Source organism: Epinephelus fuscoguttatus, linkage group LG23, assembly GCF_011397635.1.
Source record: "Epinephelus fuscoguttatus linkage group LG23, E.fuscoguttatus.final_Chr_v1".
Lineage (NCBI taxonomy): Eukaryota > Metazoa > Chordata > Actinopteri > Perciformes > Serranidae > Epinephelus > Epinephelus fuscoguttatus.
This window is the reverse complement of record NC_064774.1, coordinates 13,661,360-13,678,359: the sequence shown is the minus strand read 5'-3', so window position 1 is coordinate 13,678,359 and position 17,000 is coordinate 13,661,360. Positions and strand designations below refer to the sequence as shown.

Here is a 17,000-nt window from a genome sequence, read left to right as displayed (position 1 = left end):
ATAATTTATCCTGAGGATAGTTTGTCCACCAGGGCAAACTTTACATCAGTTGTTGAGACATGACGCTAAAAACCACAAATAAAACCTGCTGGTGTCGCTAGAGGGAAAGTCAGGTGATCATCAAAGTCATTAGGATTCACCCTCTGAGGACCATGAATGAATCCATCCTACAATTGTTGGGATATTTCAGCCTGGAACAAAGTGTTGGGCCGACTAACGGACCGATTGACATGGTCATCCCCAGAGTCATGCTGCTAGCATGGCTTAAAAGCGTTAATTAATCCATTTCATATTCCAGAGTATCACACAAAGATGCAGTTAGGAGTTAAGTGCCTCACCCTGGAGAGGTTTTATGATGGCTGGTGAGGAAAACAGGGGCCTAATTAGAGTAACTTCCTGTGTCTAAAATCCCAATTTATGATGTAATTTAGGATTTTTGATATCAGAGAAGCATGTTTCCTAACTGCATGTAGGAAAAAACGTATCTTAGAACTGGAATTTAACTATTACAGAACAATTTCCCATGTGAGGAATCCTAAGTTAGGATGGTTTGGACCCTGCCCCAATGGCAATGACAATGAAGATGGGAAACAACATGAACTCCAAAATATAATGATCAAAAGGCAACTTTAACCATATGATGACGATTTAAATTTCCCAGAACATGCACTAATGGATATATATCGACTGCTAAGACCATTAATTTTGAGTCTGATCAATGTACTACGTCAGGCTCTGGGGAGGCCTATAAGAAGGTATTGGGCTCTGCCAGTGGTTGACTGAAGTTTCAGATTTGTCTTTAACATCCTTCATCTTTCAACTCCTTGTAGCTAAAATTGAACACCCGTCTTTTTTTTTTTTTTAAATCCATGACAAAAAGCTCGCTAGCCAGTGCCAAGTGAGAGCTATTGATATTATGGCTTATTCATCTTGAGTAGCTCTAATTGAAGTCTTGTGTACAGTCTAAAGATAGATACAGGCATGAAAAGAGGAGGGTCGATTGATGAATCGAATGTACAGTTATAGTCAGGATTCTTTAAGATGAGATGAGATAGGGGGTCTGAGACAGGATAGGGCACAGTCATGAGTGTAGGAATTGCTTCTGTACAGTAATAGGAATACAGGATATTTACTATCTTTGAGACCTACGTTCAGGGCTGTCCCCTGAAAGTTGGAGATTTGAATCATCAGTCAGGGACAACTCAGTGAACTGGGATTGCTTCAAGTAGAGCAGTTGGTTTTTCTTTCGCACCATAAGGCTCTCAGACAACGTTATCTTCTGCTTTTGCTTAGAAGTGGTGAATTTACAGCACACAGCAACATAATGCGATACAGTCTCTGGCTTTTGTTTGATACTGTATCTAGTGTCAGCAAAAAATGCTGTTCACACTGAACATCGTCGAAAATTTTTAATGAACGGCCAAGTCTGATTTGACTGAGTCAGGTACAGCCCTACTCAAGTTAAGATTGGACAAGCAATAATGAGGCCCCAAGAGAGTGTCAATCCTTCAAGTTCCTTACATTTCCCAAGTCAGTCTTGGAATTCCAAATGGTGACCCAATATGCAGCACACAGTATGCCTTAAAGCACCCCTTATTTTTGATCAAAGATGACATTTCAGTTGTAGATGTACAGACTTAATCTTATATATATTGCCTTTCGGAGCATAAGATTACACCTCCTCCTCTAACTTTCTCTCTCTCCCTTTTGTCCTTTCCATTTCTCTCGGTGTCGGCTCTATCTCCAGGAAGTGCAGTTCCAGGCAATGATAGCTCGCTAAATCCATGTAGTTTAATAGTTTGATAGCAGCGTCAGCCTCAGCAGATGCGATGCTCCTTGAGCAGTTATGTCAGGAAGCTTAGAGGTCAATATACCCTGCTTAGCTTTCACATGAAAAGCAGAGTCAGAGGGGGAAGAGGGGCAAAGAGAGCTTTTTTCTAGTGTTGTTTATTGTCCCATGTCAAGTATTTCTGAGACAGAGAGTTAAGTAATACACAGTCAGATGGGCGAGATAAGCAGAGGGATAGTTGGTGTGCGTGCTTTCCTGTGCTGTCCTCATTACTGGCACAGGCTCAGTTCAGACAGATGGTCAGGAGGGCTTTATGGAAGTGTATTCCCCCCTCCTACGCCAATGCACACACACGCACACACACACACACAAGCATAATAATACGGACAGAGTGCCACAGGAGTTGACACTGCAGGTTTAGCATCTGCCTATGATGAAACATCATTCCATAGAATAAACAAAGGCCACGAGACAATTGACCATTTACAACTTTGTAAATCTGAGTCATGCAGACAATCTCTTTAACAGTCATCCATCAAAGCTCCACATAATTACCTTCACACTTTGTTGGCTCCCAAACGGCAGCAAGAAATGACTGATTGATTGCCTGTTTTTTTTAAGGGTGAAGTACTTTCAGAAATGTCATTGTTTTCTGCAAGTGCATAAATTGCCCATGTGGGTGAAAACAGTAGCCATCTGGGGACCAAGAGGGGAGGTACTGTAAGAACATGGCTGTTGGAGGAAACTGAAGAAACCGTCACATCCCCCTTACATACTGGAATTGGCAATTAAATAAAGGGTGTTTTCGTTTCTTGAAATGTTCAAACATTAGGCTAATTAGAGATGATTTTTCCTGCGTAGTATTCACGATTGAATCAAAAGCATTCATGGTTAGAAGGTTTTGTTAATCAAATTTACATCATCAAACTTTGGAGTGCTGTACTTTTGTTCAGAAAAACGAGGACTTTCCAATAATCTGGGGAGCTTCAACTCACAATGAAAAAAGTTGTTGTCTTCACTGTTAAAGAACCTCCAATGCCGGTTTATTTTTAGGTCAGGATTCCTTCAGCATTTATAGTTTCAGGAGGGTTTTACCAGGAGTCAAATTTTCTACAGATGTTTCCTTGTCCTCCAGTAATGAAACCCAGTCAGGCTGTTCTCATGCACTGTTTGTAAGTAAACCTACAAAAAGTAATGCACCACAATTGGTATATATCACAAGTAATCATGAGCCAGTAATTTGTGTATAACCCACATTACTGGAAAGGCTGCCTTCACGTGACCAGTTTGCTAATGGCCGTAAAGGAGGAAGGAGTCTCTCTTAAGAGTTAGGTTGGGGTGGTGGACCGGTCAAACAAACACAGGACTTTCCCCCAGGAGACCGGTGTCTGGATCAGTGTGAAACCAAGCGAGCTTTGAGTTATTTTAAGGTACATTTTCACCATGTTTGTTTTTCTAAACAAAAACAACATAACTTTACATTAAGTACATAAATTTTTAAGTTTAGAACATAATGTAAGCCGTGGGGCGCTGATTCGTTAGATATCATACGAACCCTTATGGTTGCATTATTGTAAGATATTATACAAACTGTTGTATGAGGGTACTCAGGTACCCGGAGGTCAGGGGGAGCTGCTAGCAGAGCTGCTGCTAATGTAAGCTCAGCCTTTTTTTAGGTGCTCGGCTTGTTTTTCGGGTAAGATTTCTTCAGTGTTTATTGTTTACGTTTTTACCATGGAATAATCTGCAGAGGTCTCCTCCTCTCCAAAACAAACAGACCCCCCCTGATTTAAGTGATAAAAACACTGAATGAACCAGTTTTACATTAAAATTTCGCCGATGCTCCTCAGCTGCCTCAGGACATCCAATGACTTGATACAGTTAGAAAGTAGTTGGCTGGGAATGTTTAAATGTCTGGCTGTCTGGCTGGCGCTTATGGAAAACTCAGTAAATTGCACTGTCATCTGACCTACATTTCCTCAGAGTCAGTGAGCGAGACAAAATTTTGGATTGCTGAAGTTTTCCTACGAGTGTCTGCATACCTGATAGCAGAATTTGATTTGGCCAGACAGGGTGAATCTATAAAGTCTCAGCTAGGCGAACAGGATGCTCTTATGTGTGGTTTCCAGTTATTGGGAGCATTATAATACAGTTAATACAAAAAATCCAACTCCCCATAGACATTAGTGAAACACTGGTTGCAGATAGTCTCCCGGGGATGCCAAACCCCTGTCTAGCTTTCAGGGTGGGGGGGTACTCGGGTTTTCCTGTCACCACAGCAACCTACATATGACAGTTGTTTGATTCAGTAACAGAAGCCTGCGGATCAGCTTAACACAGGCCTGCAGGGGCATCAAATCCCTCCTAACACACAGGACTCCAGCAGAAGCATGATGTTATTGTCACCATGTGTTTGTGTGTGTGTGTGTTCTTCACACTGTGTGAGAGTGGGAAATACAACAGGAATAAAGGAGAGAAGAGGTTATGTGTAAAGGCAAGGGGAGTAAGGACACAGAGAGAATTAGGATTCAGAGCTCATGGACAGACGGACACAGATTTCTACGGTCAGCTGCTGCCAGTCACGGAATAGTCAGATTTACTTTATCTATAACAAACAGATGGCATTTTAGTACAAAACCGTGTAACCACTGCCAACACATGCCACAAATACTGCTGACATTGATGGAGAGGCGGTTTGAACATGGTTACGTAATAAAAAAACAGGAGGTCGAGAGGGTCATTTTCCTTGAAAGATTATGATCAGTAAAGGAAATTAAGCAGGGGCACGCTCCTAAGCCCTACGTTTGTTTTATAAACTGCCTGATTGAGATTCAAAGGGGAATTATTTCAAAAGAAACATGTTGGTTGGTGACCATAAATAACGGAGGGATTCCAAATGTGTGTAAATTGTCTACCTCTGAAGTTAAAACAAATGCAGACATTTAGGCTAAAGACATCTGCAGCTACACGGCCGTAGAGCTGCAACATATAATGATCAATTGACAGCTACAACCCTGATTCCCAAAAAGTTGGGGCACTGTTTAAAACATACATAAACACAATCACTTGCATATCCTTCTCGGCATATTGTGGAAATAAGTACTCAACAAGTCTTTTTAACTTATTTCCAATGCAGCTAACTGAAATTTCTTTCATACTTGAAGAGGCTTGTGTTTGCAATGCCAGCTTCAAGACACTTCCTGTATGAAGACGCTGATCTCTCAGTGTTTAGACGAGAGTTTGGCCCATTTTCCACACAGACAGTCTTTAAAGTTCAAGGATTTCGGGGTCCTGCCGGTGAATCTTGAGAGAAAATTTCACTTTCAAGACTTCAACAATTGGTGTCCTCAGTCACCAAACGCTTACTGACTGCTTGTAAAGAAAAAGGTGATGTAAACATGCTCTTGTCCCAACTCTTTTGGTTCAAATTCAGAATGTGTGTACATATATTTACAGAAAACAATAGAGTTTATCAGTTTGAGTATTAAATATATTGTCTTTGTGCTGTATTCAATTGAATATAGGTCGAAAAAGGATGTGCAGATCATTGCATTCTGTTTTATTAATGGTTTACACTGCTTCCGATTTGGTTTCGATATTTCTCTATTATAGTAAACTGAATATTTTTGGGTTGTGGACAAAACAAGACCTTTAAAGACATCGTCTTGGGCTTCAGGAAACACTGATCAACTTTTTCTTATGATTTTCTTACATTTTCTAGACCAAACAAGTATTTGATAAATTGAGAAAATGATAGGCAGATTAATCAGCTGACAAGGGAAAACCTAAACTCTTTCAAAAGCAGAAAGAAAAATAATTCACAGCACAATCATTCAATGTCAACATCTTAAAAACTGCAGAATGAATATCGATCAACATTAAAATGGGAAGATATTAAAGCTCTCAGTGATATTGTGGTGGAGGAGCATTGTCTGCTGACATTTTTATTTGTAATGGTCTAACCTTGTTTGTCTGTATATGTGTTAGTCTGTTTATCTGTCTGTCTGATAAATCAACTCTGTGATACAGCAAATACCTCTATAGTATGAGCTGCTGTAAAAAACATTTTTTCCCTGTCTATGTGGCTTTAACGTCAAAATATGAGGTTTGTATTAAACAGTGAAAACAAAGCCATATTTCTTTATCTAATCCCCCCAAATTTGTCTGTCTGCTCCAATACACTGTGATCCCTTAGTGACCAATGTGTAATGCCTTTCATTCAGCACAGAGTGGCCAGTGCCATGAAGCACTGGTCCAACACTGGTCTCTGCCCTCCTCATTCATCGACTCCCTGCATCCCTTCTCCTACTCTCTCTCCTCTCAGAGCATTCATTACAACATGATACAACATGCTGCTAATGGAAACACAGGGTGTTCTCATTTGACCACCGCTGTCTTTCCATTTGCTCCTTTCATCCATTCACCCAACATGATGCATGTTTGGTTAAATAAGCCCTCAGTGATTTGTGTTCCATTATATAAGGGCGTGAATTTCTCCCTAGTAGCAAATGTTTTACTACAGAAACATACTGGGATTCAACATTTCCAATTTCCCCAAATGTGGTCTTAAACTTCACAGTATATTGGTTCAGCTGACTGTGAGGGTCTCCATTAACTCTTTGTTTTAACTGATTTATAAAAGGACAGTACAGCGACTGAACTACTAAACAGCATGCTTAAAGGCCTTAGGCCCTGTTCCTTACCTTTATATCTTAAAGGAACAGTTTAACATTTTGGTAAATATGCCTATTCACCTTCTTGCCGGTAGAATGAGAAGATTAACACCACGCTCGTGTCTGTATGCCAAGTATGTGGCTACAACCAGCTTAGCTTAGCTCAGCATAAAGACAGGAAACAGTCTTGGCTTGACTGTCAAGAATCCATCAACCAACACCTCTAAAGCTCATTAAGGCCCCTTTCCTACTTGACATATAAACACCAGCTAACATTTGGTTTTTTGATGTAATGGGAAAGGTTATAATCGGCATTCATTCCAGGGGCTAATGACTCTGCAGTAGTTACAGGTATTTGTCGGCTCTAACTCAAATCAGCAGTGATTGCAACGCATCATCCAGGTGAACACACCAATTTTAGCTCCTTTGCCAGTGCAATGCAATGACAGGCTGCCACAAAATACCATCCGACTCCATCCAAGCACCACTTGAACATCAATACAAATTAGTTGGCACCAAGTTTAAAAGAGAGACAGCTTAAGTAAGAGAGTAAAAGAAGCAACTGATTTTGTCACTGTTGGAGAACTTGACTAGCTGTTTCTCCTTGTTTCAAGTCTTAATGCTAAGCTAATTTAACTAGCTGGTGGCTCCAGCTTTGAAATTACTGCACAAACATGAGAGTAGAAATCCTCTCACCTAACTCTCGGCAATATTCCCCAAAATGTTGAACTATGCCTTTCGGTGTTTATATTTAACTCCAGCTTTTGCAGTGGTCTGCTCAATCAAACTAAGTCAATTAATCAAACTTATTGTGTCTTGTTTCTGTCAGGCTCCTGTTTCTGGGTCGCAGTGCTTGACGGACGTGTGGTGGGGATCGTGGCGGCACAAGGCCATGAGGATGACAACACGGTGGAGCTTCATCGCATGTCAGTGGACTCGCGCTACCGCGGCAAAGGCATCGCAAAGGCACTGGGTCGTCGTGTTCTGGAGTTCGCCGTGCGCAACAACTATGCTGCTGTGGTCCTCGGCACGACGGCTGTCAAGTTGGCTGCCCACAAGCTGTACGAGTCGCTGGGCTTCCGCCGAACAGGCCAGAGCGAGGACTACAGGCTCCCCGGGATGACCCGCTCGCCTCTGGAGAGGCTCTTCTTCCAGATCCGCTACAGCCGCTACCGCTTGCAGCTCCGTGAGGAGTGAGAGGTGACAGGGAGAGGGAGAGATGGAGAGGGGGAGATGGAGAAAGAGAGGGACAGAGAGAGAGAGAGAGCAACGACCCTCCTTCACCCGAGAGCCCCGACCGCATCCTCTCCTCTGACAGCTTTTATTTATTTTGTGTCATTAGAGATAACTTCGAGTACTACTTAACACTTCTACTATTTCATCTTTAAAGTCACTAACGTTTTCATTACTATTATGCTTTTGTTGCTGTTGTTTTTGTATTATACTTTTACATTTTAAATAAGAGTTTTGTTTCTTTTCCTCTATTTTATTAAGCTATTTTTTGTACCTTTACCCCTCCCCTTTCACTGTGGGAGAAAAAAGATATTGGCTTTTATAGAAGACATCAACTGGCACCCCAACTAGGCACCCTCCCCTGCCCCTTTGGTTTAGAGATCATGTGACTTTGATCAATACTCCCCTTCATTATTACTCCACAATGCCCTTTTTACCCCTCCCCCATTATCTCAAGCCCTCCCCTCCCTCCCACGTCTCCTAATTTCCCCACAGCAAAATTCAACAGATGGGTTAGACTCAGGAGAGTGCAATGAGACCTTTGCATTCTGAGCCATTGGGGGTGGACAGAGCAGTGGATGGGTTGGGAGGGGCGGGTACTGAGAGTAAAACACATAAGAAAAAGTGGCGGGGGAGCTCGTGGTACACACTCTCTTTTATAAAAGCTCTTCAATGTTATATTTTGTGTGCACGTTGTGGACAGTGTGGTCGTGCACACACAAACCAAGTCATTTGGCTTTTAGCCAGTCTCTCAAGACACCATATTGAAGCACAGCGAGAGTGTGTTACTGACCCCCGTAGTGAGAGAGAAGGATGACAGAATGGTTACCGGAATATGCACTGTGTATCATCCTGAATCAACACAGTGCATCTTCCTCACAACCCCTCCTCCTCTTCACTGTCCTCACTAATTATTTGATTGGATCTCTCTGCTTCCTTTCTATTGTTTTATTAATCACAGGTTTTCTCAGAGGGCCTCTGATTGGTTGAGGGTGACAGGAGGGCGGAAGTTTCTCGCTGACAGATCCCATAATACAATATAGCTGCATGTCAGAGCTTGTGTGTGTCTGTGTATGTGAGTATGTGAGTATGTGAGAGTATATGATTGTGTGTGTGTGGGTGTGTGTGCTTGATGAGGCCATGGTTAGACATTAGGCCTCAACAGTGTATGATGAATTTTTTATTTTGCGTGAACAGATGCGCACCTTTCTTGCTACGAGTCAAGTGTTATCTAAGTAAACATTACTACTTTCTATGTGTACTTATAAAATGTTTACTGATTGAAAGTTACATTCTAACACTTTGAATATATTTGACTAATAATTTTATAACTTTAAACACATATTACCACATTGTAATATGCAAATTTTACTGTCAAAACTACGACAACTACAAGTAGCTAAAAGTAGACCACACTCCACATACTTAATCCAGGTTATTGGGGATCAACTTGGGTAAGACATGACTACTAGCAATACTTGCAAACCTACAGTACATAACTGAGCACAAACAGCAAATAATTATTTAAACCAATATATTGGCATTAGTATTCCCCCTCCCCCATGTGTTTATATTGTGTATACAGTTGAAAACTCATGTAGCGAACAAAAAAGTTTCTCCCATAACACCTCTCTCCATCTCCATCTCCATCCTCTGACCATACAACCAGCAGTAGATTCAACCATCCACAACTCTGAGCCTAAGTTACGTCATCACACCATTTGTAAAAAGTAAAATATAAAGAAAAATACAACAAAAAAAAATCACATAAGATGGAAAAAAAGACAGAAAAAAATTGAATACAAATGTAATCGTCATGAAGTTAGCAATGACCCTCCTTGCCTTGCCACCCTCCCCCTTCCCAAACCTCCCATTCACGAATCTGTCTGCAACCCTGGGCTAGACCCCACACCCTCCATCTGAACCCCTCCACTGACCTTTGACCCTCCCTGTCCCAGGCCACACCCATTTCCCCCGCCCATCTCTGCATGCGCCACAGAGCCTTGCTGCACTGCTTTTATTATTCCATTTGAAGCTTGTTGGACCAACCCTAGACCCCGCCCCCTTACTCTGATGTCATCTAGGCAGTGTGACGTGCTGGGACAGGCCAGTGTCAGGTTGCAAGACTGATGTATGGTTGTATGCAGAAGACACAGGCAGCGAGAGAGAGAAAATGTGCGTGTGTGTGTGTGTGTGTTCAGAGTTGGTGCAGATACACTCACCAGCTGCAGCACTGTCTGGATGACATCATGCCTGCCAGCCAACCAACTGTAGAATGCAAAAAGCAATGCAAGTGTGGCATGCCTCTGTACCCGGTGTGTGTACGGTGCCTGCCCTGGAAAAGTGTAGAAGAAAAAAAACCAACTAATTTATATACAATATATATAAATATATACATAAAAAGAAAATAAGCTTCTTTTTTTAAATGAACATATAAAAAAAATGTGTGTTTCTTTGTTTGGAAAAAAAAATTGTATCATTTGCATGAAATGTGTCTTTGAATGCAAAAATAACTTTTAGGGGCGAAACTCCTAGCACATGGCATACAGTGGAACCATAGACTTGTAATTTTTTATCATGGTTTATTTTATTTTAAGGGATTATAATTCTCTAGGAGTGTGAAATTAATACCAGCCGCAAGTAGAGTTGTTCTGATACCAGTATCTCTGATACTGCCTACTGCTGGATTGGGTATCGGCAAGTATGTGAGTCTATGCACCGATACAATATCACATGATATATTTATAATCTTTAACCCCCCTGAGGTCGTCAGTATTTTTTGGAAAATCCTCGCTGAGGTCTAGAAACTTACTTTAATTGGCCTCCACTTTATTGTCATAGTAAAAAAGATATGAAAGAGGGGAAAGAAGGCAAAGACCCCCAGCAAAGTGCCCTGGGATGCACCCTGTTTTTCCATTTTTAACACATTTTATTTGGCTTCTTGACATGGAAATGGGTTGGTAGAATAAAGCTGTCTTATTTTTTGTAAACCACAGAGACACCAGACCAGTACTCGTATTGGCTGGTATGCAAGTTCATTGGAATCGGTATCAGTAAGAACGAATTTGTATCAGAACATCTCTAGCTACAAGCCAGTGCTCACTCATCTTAAGGAGATGGTTGCATCGCACTCTAAAGGCCTCACTGAAATTGCAAGCGGCTACTGATATTCAGATTTATCTGTCACTGGCAGGAGGACAAAAAAAGTTAATTTCCTTCCTTGATCACAGTGGGAGTCCTCTTCGATTAAACCAGCTTGTGGTAAGGGTCCCAAACATTTGAAGATCATCAATGGGCACTGGGCGAATGATGCAAGAGATAAACATCTATTCCCATGCGGTGCGTAGTGCAAAATCTTTCATCCACCAAGTCCTTTGCTAAGTTTATCATTTGCAGATAGAAGGAAACAGTTTTTGGGAATCCTCTAGGATGGGAGTCAGTTTCACCATTCATCATGTGACTGGGACAGGACAAGAAAAAAAAAGCCAACGGGAGCGGGTGGGATGGGAATCGTAATAACAATAGGTCTGTTTTCATAAATAAATATGCAGTTTTAATATGAATGAAACTGTGCAGTAGAACCTGAAGTCATCTAAGAAAAGGATGGTGAGAACATAAAATTAAAATCATTGCAATATCCCCCAAACGAAACATGAAAAGGGATGGGACAGGAGCCATTCTTCTGGGACTGGGACAGGAGTTTTTGTGGGAGTGGTAATTTGCAGTGGTCAAATGTTTAGATTTTGCTCCAGGTGACACAGGTTATTCCTGTTTCCTGTCAAAAGTGTCTTCAAACGCCATACTGAACCTCCACCTGTGTCAGCTACATGCCTAAAAATATACAGCACACCTCTTTCTTTTGCATCGAACTTTGGATTAAACCTTCGACAACATATTTTTTTATATGTAGGGATGTACATTCAGAATCCCAACAATGGACAAAAGTTGATTTTAGCTACTTAAAGCCATTGAGATGCTTATGTATGTCAGCTCCCATGTTACTAAAGCTTCTTCTTCCCCTTCCCTTCCTTTGTTTAAACCTCGTCTAGCGGAGGTTTAGCTACTGATCAGTTCTTTGTCCTTTAAATCAGAGCCAACTTAAGATTTCTCTATAAAATCCTACAAAGCAAAAGCAAGGCACAAATGCACTGAAAGCATCAGACAGTATTGTTGTAAAGAGGCATGTTTTCATAGGGCCAACATGTAGACGATGCCTCGCACCACCTTCATGCATCTGCTTTGAACTTAGTTGTTGCTGGAGAGTCAAAAGAGGACCAGACTGTGTTTTGTGACATTTCTGGAGCAACAGCCACCACTGGCCTTCTTACAGTAGCTACAAACTTCCTACTAAGCCAAGAAAGACATTAGGTAACAGGATACAACAGCCGAAGTAAAGTATGAACACTATAGTAATTTTTTGCTGGTTTGCTCGGTCTGTCTTTACACAAATCTGGCGACAGCTTTGTGTGTTCCACCATCTTGTGGCGCCACCATTACTGCGGTGGGAAGTTGCAGTGTTTGCAGCTGCGTGAGAGCAGCAAAGGTTGTGGATGCTGTAAATCATCTAACTGATGACAAACTTATTGACTGTGCCAAATAAAAGTCGCAACAGCGACACATTAAACTGAGAGTCACCGGTTAATTTCATAGTCACATTTCAAGTTAGAGGGTCTTCAGCTTCTGTTCTGTAACATATTTCCCAGTGAAGTGGAATATTTGAGTGGTTTGCAGTAACAAAAGGGATTTCATTTAAGTCTGTCACATTTGATTGGACCACTAAAAAGTAGTTGGGCTTAGAATTTAGCACGATACAGAGCTACAGCAAAGTCAGCTGCCGACTGGACTGTTGGCTCCACACACACCTCCCTCACTGTTAGATCAGGATGAGGACGAAGTAGAGAAGAATAAATTAAACTTCCCCAACAATATGGAGACTGGAAATAAAAATGATTGGAAATGAAAACAAAGGTTTTGCCTACTGATATCCAAACTAACATATCTTTTCAGCGCTCTCCATATTGCTCTGTGCAGTTTTATATGACTGGTGTTGCCAACTAGTCGCCCAAAGTCTCATTAGATTGATGTAATGAAATTGATGTAAAACATACTCTGATACTGATTTATTGACATTTATTTGGCATATAAGAGATGATAAACAATCAGTTTACACAGGAAACAATCAATTTAACTGAAACACCAGACAAATTATATAGGTCACTGCCCTACAAAAAGCAACTAAAATTATATTTCTCAGTGACGCCAAAGTTAGCTGTATGAGGGAATTTGTTCTGTGGGACCACCGCAGCCCCTAGACATTAGCCCACTAATGTTAGCTACGTTAGCTAAGCAGTGTTAACTTAGCTGCTATTACTTGTTTCACAGTTAGTTGAAGTCTAACACTACTATTGGAGCAGCTGAAAACTGCACAGGCTCTTCCAGATATTGTCAAAAGTAATATTACACAAAAACTAAAGGTAGAAGTAGCCACCACAGTAATGGTGACTTGTTTGCTTGAAGTGCTTTGCCAGATTCGTCTGTAAAGAATCAGACCATAGAGCAGACAATAAATGCAGTTGTGCAAACTAAATGTCAGTGGTGCTGTGGCTTTAGATTTTCTCACAGAAACACAACAGCAGAGACACATTTGGAGTTTTAAATAACTTATGTCAGTGTGTTTGGGTCCTCAGTGTTTGATTCAGCCCACTCGTCACACTAGACTTGTGTGAGGTCTGAAGGTTGAGAGTGAGAGGTGGGCTCTGCTGAGGTGGACTGTAAAATAAACTTGTCAAAGAATGTGAAGTCTGTCAATTCTGAGCCACTTTTGCTGCTGCCAATCTCAGTTTTTGCCTGATGAAATTTAAAAATGCTCCTTCATGTATTTTTGGGAAAAAATTCTTATCCTTACTGGTATATATTCTGAACAAAGGTAATATCTTTCAAACCGCCTTTGCCAAGGCCTTATGCACTGGAATCAAACGCTGGAGTTCAAATATCTTGTGGACTGCATGGCTTAAGGTAGTTACGGGGTGATTTTGAATTGTAAAGATGAAGTGCACTGACGACAATGCATTTATTTCTCGTCTGAGCAATGTCTGTTTTCTACTTCATGTGAATGCTATGCCCTGTGACGTCTCACCTCCCATTTTAAACTGGTAACGCATACTTGTTGTTAGAATGTAGTAATTAAACTGTATGCAACTTCTACCAGAGTGTAATTAGTTACAAACCATTCCTCTAAAATGTTCTGCTGATGTACAATCCAAAAACAATCCCACACTTTTTTTTTAAATTTAGTGATTTGTTTGAGTGTGAGTGTGCTGTCCTATTGGTTGAGGTTTGAGAAGGTATGCTGCATAAAGGCCTCTCGTGCTGGAGAAGGCTCTTATACTTTAGAGTGCTTTAGAACCCAAAAATGATCATCTGATGCTCTCTCTCTGATGGCAGACACAGAGGCACAAGCTTCAGCAGTTTTTAAAATCCTGGTCACGTTTAATTCTGGCTTTTAAAGTAACCAAACAGTCAAAATATCAGTATTTAGCGATATTACATTCAGTTGATCTGCTGGTGAAGGAGCATAGAAGTCAAAACTGCACAAATGTACAGATCCTGTGGGTGTGTTACTCTGAAGGTGTGTGTCCATGCTCGGCAGCCTTGGGGGCGAACACTCACAGGCATGAATGTAAACTGCCAACATTTAAGGTCTTAGAAAGATTTTTATGTTTTTAATCTTTCTTGGTTGCTTTTTTACTTTACGACTGAGATGAACAGGGGAAAAAAAGGTGAAAAGCAGCTATTGGTTCTTTCATTAAGTGACTAAACCACTACATTAGACGTTAGACATTTTGTGTGATTGTAAATAGCCGTATCTCTGCCTATTGTCAATGTATTATTTACCGCAACCTGTCATCTTTGCTGGTTTTAACCGATCCTAATGGAGTTCATTTTTGTCTCAGAAGATGGCTGTCACCCGGAATGTTCCACCTAACGAGGAGGGCGAGGGGTGAGGGAGGAATGTGCCACATTGGCAGTTAAATGGGGGGCTGTGTGTGTGGTGGTGGTGGGGTTGAGGCGACAGAGCTCCACAGCATGGACTCCCTCTCTCTCTCTACCTCTGGTGAGGATTTTGCTCCACTGTGGCAAACACAGAAGGACTCACTCTGGACTGAGGCCACAGGTGCCAAGAACACATAAGCACTTGTAGCACAACTGTGTCTTGTTTTGCTAGTTTTGATTTTTTTACATTTCCTATGAAGAGTATGGATAAAGTTTCTCTTTCTCCTGTATTATTGACTGTATGTATCATAAGCATATATACAAGACATGATACGTTAATGTATAATTCATGCTACGACCCATGGCTAATTTTTGAGGTGAAAATTTGCCAAAGGTGACAGTAACTGCTGCATTTTTATTCCTTATGTGGCTATATTTTGTTCAACACAATCCTGTTGGTATTATTTGGAAAAAAAAATCCTGCCCACGTGCCATCTAATCAAGCAATAAATACAAACAAACAGAAAATCACAAAATAATGACACTATCAACAATGATTTTATTAAAAACATGAAATGCTGCATTGATGTTATATTCCTTATACTGTACCAATTACTGGCAGTGATGCCATCACATTATCAGCATTGCAACATTACCACTCGTTACATCGGAGCCTGGAGGGGTGTTTGATTGTAAAACGTTTCTGTTTTTTTGTATTTTTCTTTACAAAGAGGTGTCAAAGACGTGTTTTTTACAAAGTTGAAGTACACAGGTGTACCTCTGCATATTTGTACAGATGTCAATAGGAGAATAGGGGGAAATGACAAGAGAGGGATGATGGATGCTAAAGAACGAGCAGTTCAAGCAGACAGGGAAAAGATGGCGCAGCCAAACTCTGAAAGTGCAATCTGCTGAGCATATATTTAACCTGGAAGGCTTCTGGTTAACTTGTAACTGCTAAGATGTGCACTGCAACTTCTCTACCACTGCTCTGTCAGTACAATTAAACATAATCAATTCTAAACATGCTGCAGCTGCCAGAATCTCAACTCTCAATCATGTTGACTTTTCTCACAAGTGAGATTCAAAGTCTTTTTTTGAATCTGCAAGTTACTTACTGTAAAGTTGTAAAGTATATTTTACTGTAAATAGCATCTGGGGGTCATTTTTACTCCTTTTGTAACAGAAACTGTGGATTTAAAAAGATTTAAAAATATATTTTAAAAGATATTTACAGCACTAATAAAAGATTCCACAGTAATGCAGGTGTATTCATCTGTATTACCTCATAACAATCCTGTACTGACTCATGGCTGCCACTTTCAGGGGCGACGGAGCACGCCATCTTAGCCTTGGTGTCTCTGTCCCGCAGTGATGGGTTCAGACACAGCCTTCCTTGTCCCGCCTGTCTGCTTGAACTCTCAGGTCACCAGAGAGAGCCTCCAACACTGCAGCAGCTCTGTAAGCTTGTGGCACACACCAGCCATGGCCATGAATGTCAGTGGCCCTGGACTGAGCTATTTAGCTACAGCAAGCTGCTGCAAAATGTGCGGGGCTCTCTCTGCCCTGGAGCCCTGTCATGGCTGTTGTCTGTTGCCAGGAGACCGACCCGCACAAAGCACAGCAGGGGATTGATATGCAGCCACACTGTGGGGAGGCAGGCAGGTCAACCAGCCGGCCGTGATAGAGGAGTGGAAGAAGGGATTGATAGATAGATGGATGACGTGGATTTGGGGGGGGAGGGAATTAAATTGTAACTGAGGGAACTTTGGAAACCTGGAGTTTGGAGTGGGGTGCTCTGGCTACAGTGAGGAATTTGAGAGTGGAGGCCCTGAGGCATGTAAAGTAGAGCAGGGAAAAAACAGTGCCAGGGGCCCACTGGGTAAGAGAGGCCCCAGGAGGAGGAAGAGAGGAAAAGCAGGGTTAAAATTAAAGACAGAAGAAGATTCTCATGTATGTACAGTAGTAAGGTCAAGCGTGGTGTGGTGATTTAGCAGATTTAGTGATTCCCAGGGAGACAGTGCTGAAGATGAAGAGGCGTGCCTGTTGGTTCAACCAGTCTGCCCGACTTCAGTGAGACTGCAGTGACAACCTGGTTTTTATTGGGGTCTATTAGCTTTCAGTTCCCTTTCTGCCATTCCTTTGGAAGACCGCTGTATTACCGCACCGGGATTACTCTTATTATTGTGATTATTAACCCTTTCTTTTATACTGACAACACTTGGAACACTGTATAGATGTAAAGATGGGATTTCCTGCATTATGATTGAAACATGGATGTACATATATTGTATCAATTAAAATGATGATGC

General features: G+C 41.4%; 1 protein-coding gene across 1 annotated transcript in view; it reads left to right on the top strand.

Annotated features, from left to right (window-relative positions):
• The window catches only part of nat8l (N-acetyltransferase 8-like), a 31,558-nt gene extending 14,558 nt beyond the window's left edge, over window positions 1-17,000 (top strand). The window contains exon 3 of the mRNA XM_049568940.1: window positions 7,292-17,000. Coding sequence (XP_049424897.1) covers window positions 7,292-7,659 — 368 coding nt within the window. The 3' untranslated portion in view covers window positions 7,660-17,000. The remainder of the gene's footprint in view (window positions 1-7,291) is intronic.